Raw genomic sequence first — 1,216 nt, 5'->3', positions numbered from 1 at the left:
ACACACACACACACACACATATATATATACACACACACACACACACATATATATATATACATACATACATAATACATACATATATATATATATATATATATATACATACATACATACATACATACATACATATATATATATAAATATAAATATATATATATAGATATATAGATTTAGATATATATATATTATAGATATATATATATATACATATATACACACACACACAAAACTTATATATATATATTTACCTACGGTCACTCTCCACCGAATGAGATCACAGCCGTGCATGTAGCACAGTTAGCCTTCGCACATACTACATAGTACTCCGCACACACCACAGTATACTCACATCTCCACAAGCCACGCCACACGTAGAGCACAGTTACTGACACACAAATGAACTGCACCAGCAACCCCCACAGCCATACCACAAACACAGCCACCGCCACACCTTCAATATCTGCAGCATGACATCGGCGTCGGTGGTAGGACCCAGATAACACTCACAGATGGTGTTTACTATATCATCCATGAGGCTGGTTTCGTTCCCGTCACCGTCGGTGACTGTGCCTTCGCCCTTCAGCGCCCCGTGGGCTATGAGTTTCTGTAGACAGTCGAGTGACGTCCCCACTATGGACGGGGTTTGTGTTTCGCATGCTTGCTTGAATGTGTAGAAGTACTTGTCGGCGTTCACCTGCGGTGCTGCCTCTGACCCTTCCCGTGCTTCGATGTTCTTCATCTCAGCACTAATCTCCTCTGTGTGTGTGTGTGGGGTGTGTGTGTGTGTGAGGGGTGCGTGTGTAGGTATGGTATCAATAACAACTTACTGTTCAACAGAAGATCTTTTCACACAATATACAAACAAATACAAAAGCCTTGTACGTGCATATGTATTTGACGACAACGATAACATATACTTGCGAATACTTGCACTCGCATGAATATGTCTCTGGATTTATATATGAACATAAAAACAACTCTATATTTAGTGATATTTGTAAAATAGAAAATAGAAAAGTACATATATATGCATATTTAGATATAGAAATATATAGATACCTATAAAAACGAATATACAACTATAAATACAATTTATTAAATATGAACATATTCATGTACATACACACATACATATACGTATACACACACACACACACACACACACACACATATATATATATATATACATATACAATACATATATATATATACA

At 36.6% G+C, this 1,216-nt stretch overlaps 1 protein-coding gene across 1 annotated transcript; it reads right to left on the bottom strand.

Moving 5' to 3' along the window:
- Nucleotides 1-454: 454 nt before the first annotated feature.
- On the bottom strand, nucleotides 455-742 carry SARC_16636 (hypothetical protein; the record flags this gene model as incomplete). The annotated part of the gene is made up of 1 exon (XM_014289260.1): nucleotides 455-742. A coding segment is annotated over one exon (288 nt), but the record flags the coding sequence as incomplete, so codon positions are not given.
- Nucleotides 743-1,216: the final 474 nt, after the last annotated feature.

The sequence above is a fragment of the Sphaeroforma arctica genome, assembly GCF_001186125.1.
Source record: "Sphaeroforma arctica JP610 unplaced genomic scaffold supercont1.8552, whole genome shotgun sequence".
Lineage (NCBI taxonomy): Eukaryota > Ichthyosporea > Ichthyophonida > Sphaeroforma > Sphaeroforma arctica.
This window is presented reverse-complemented; position numbering and strand designations above follow the sequence as displayed.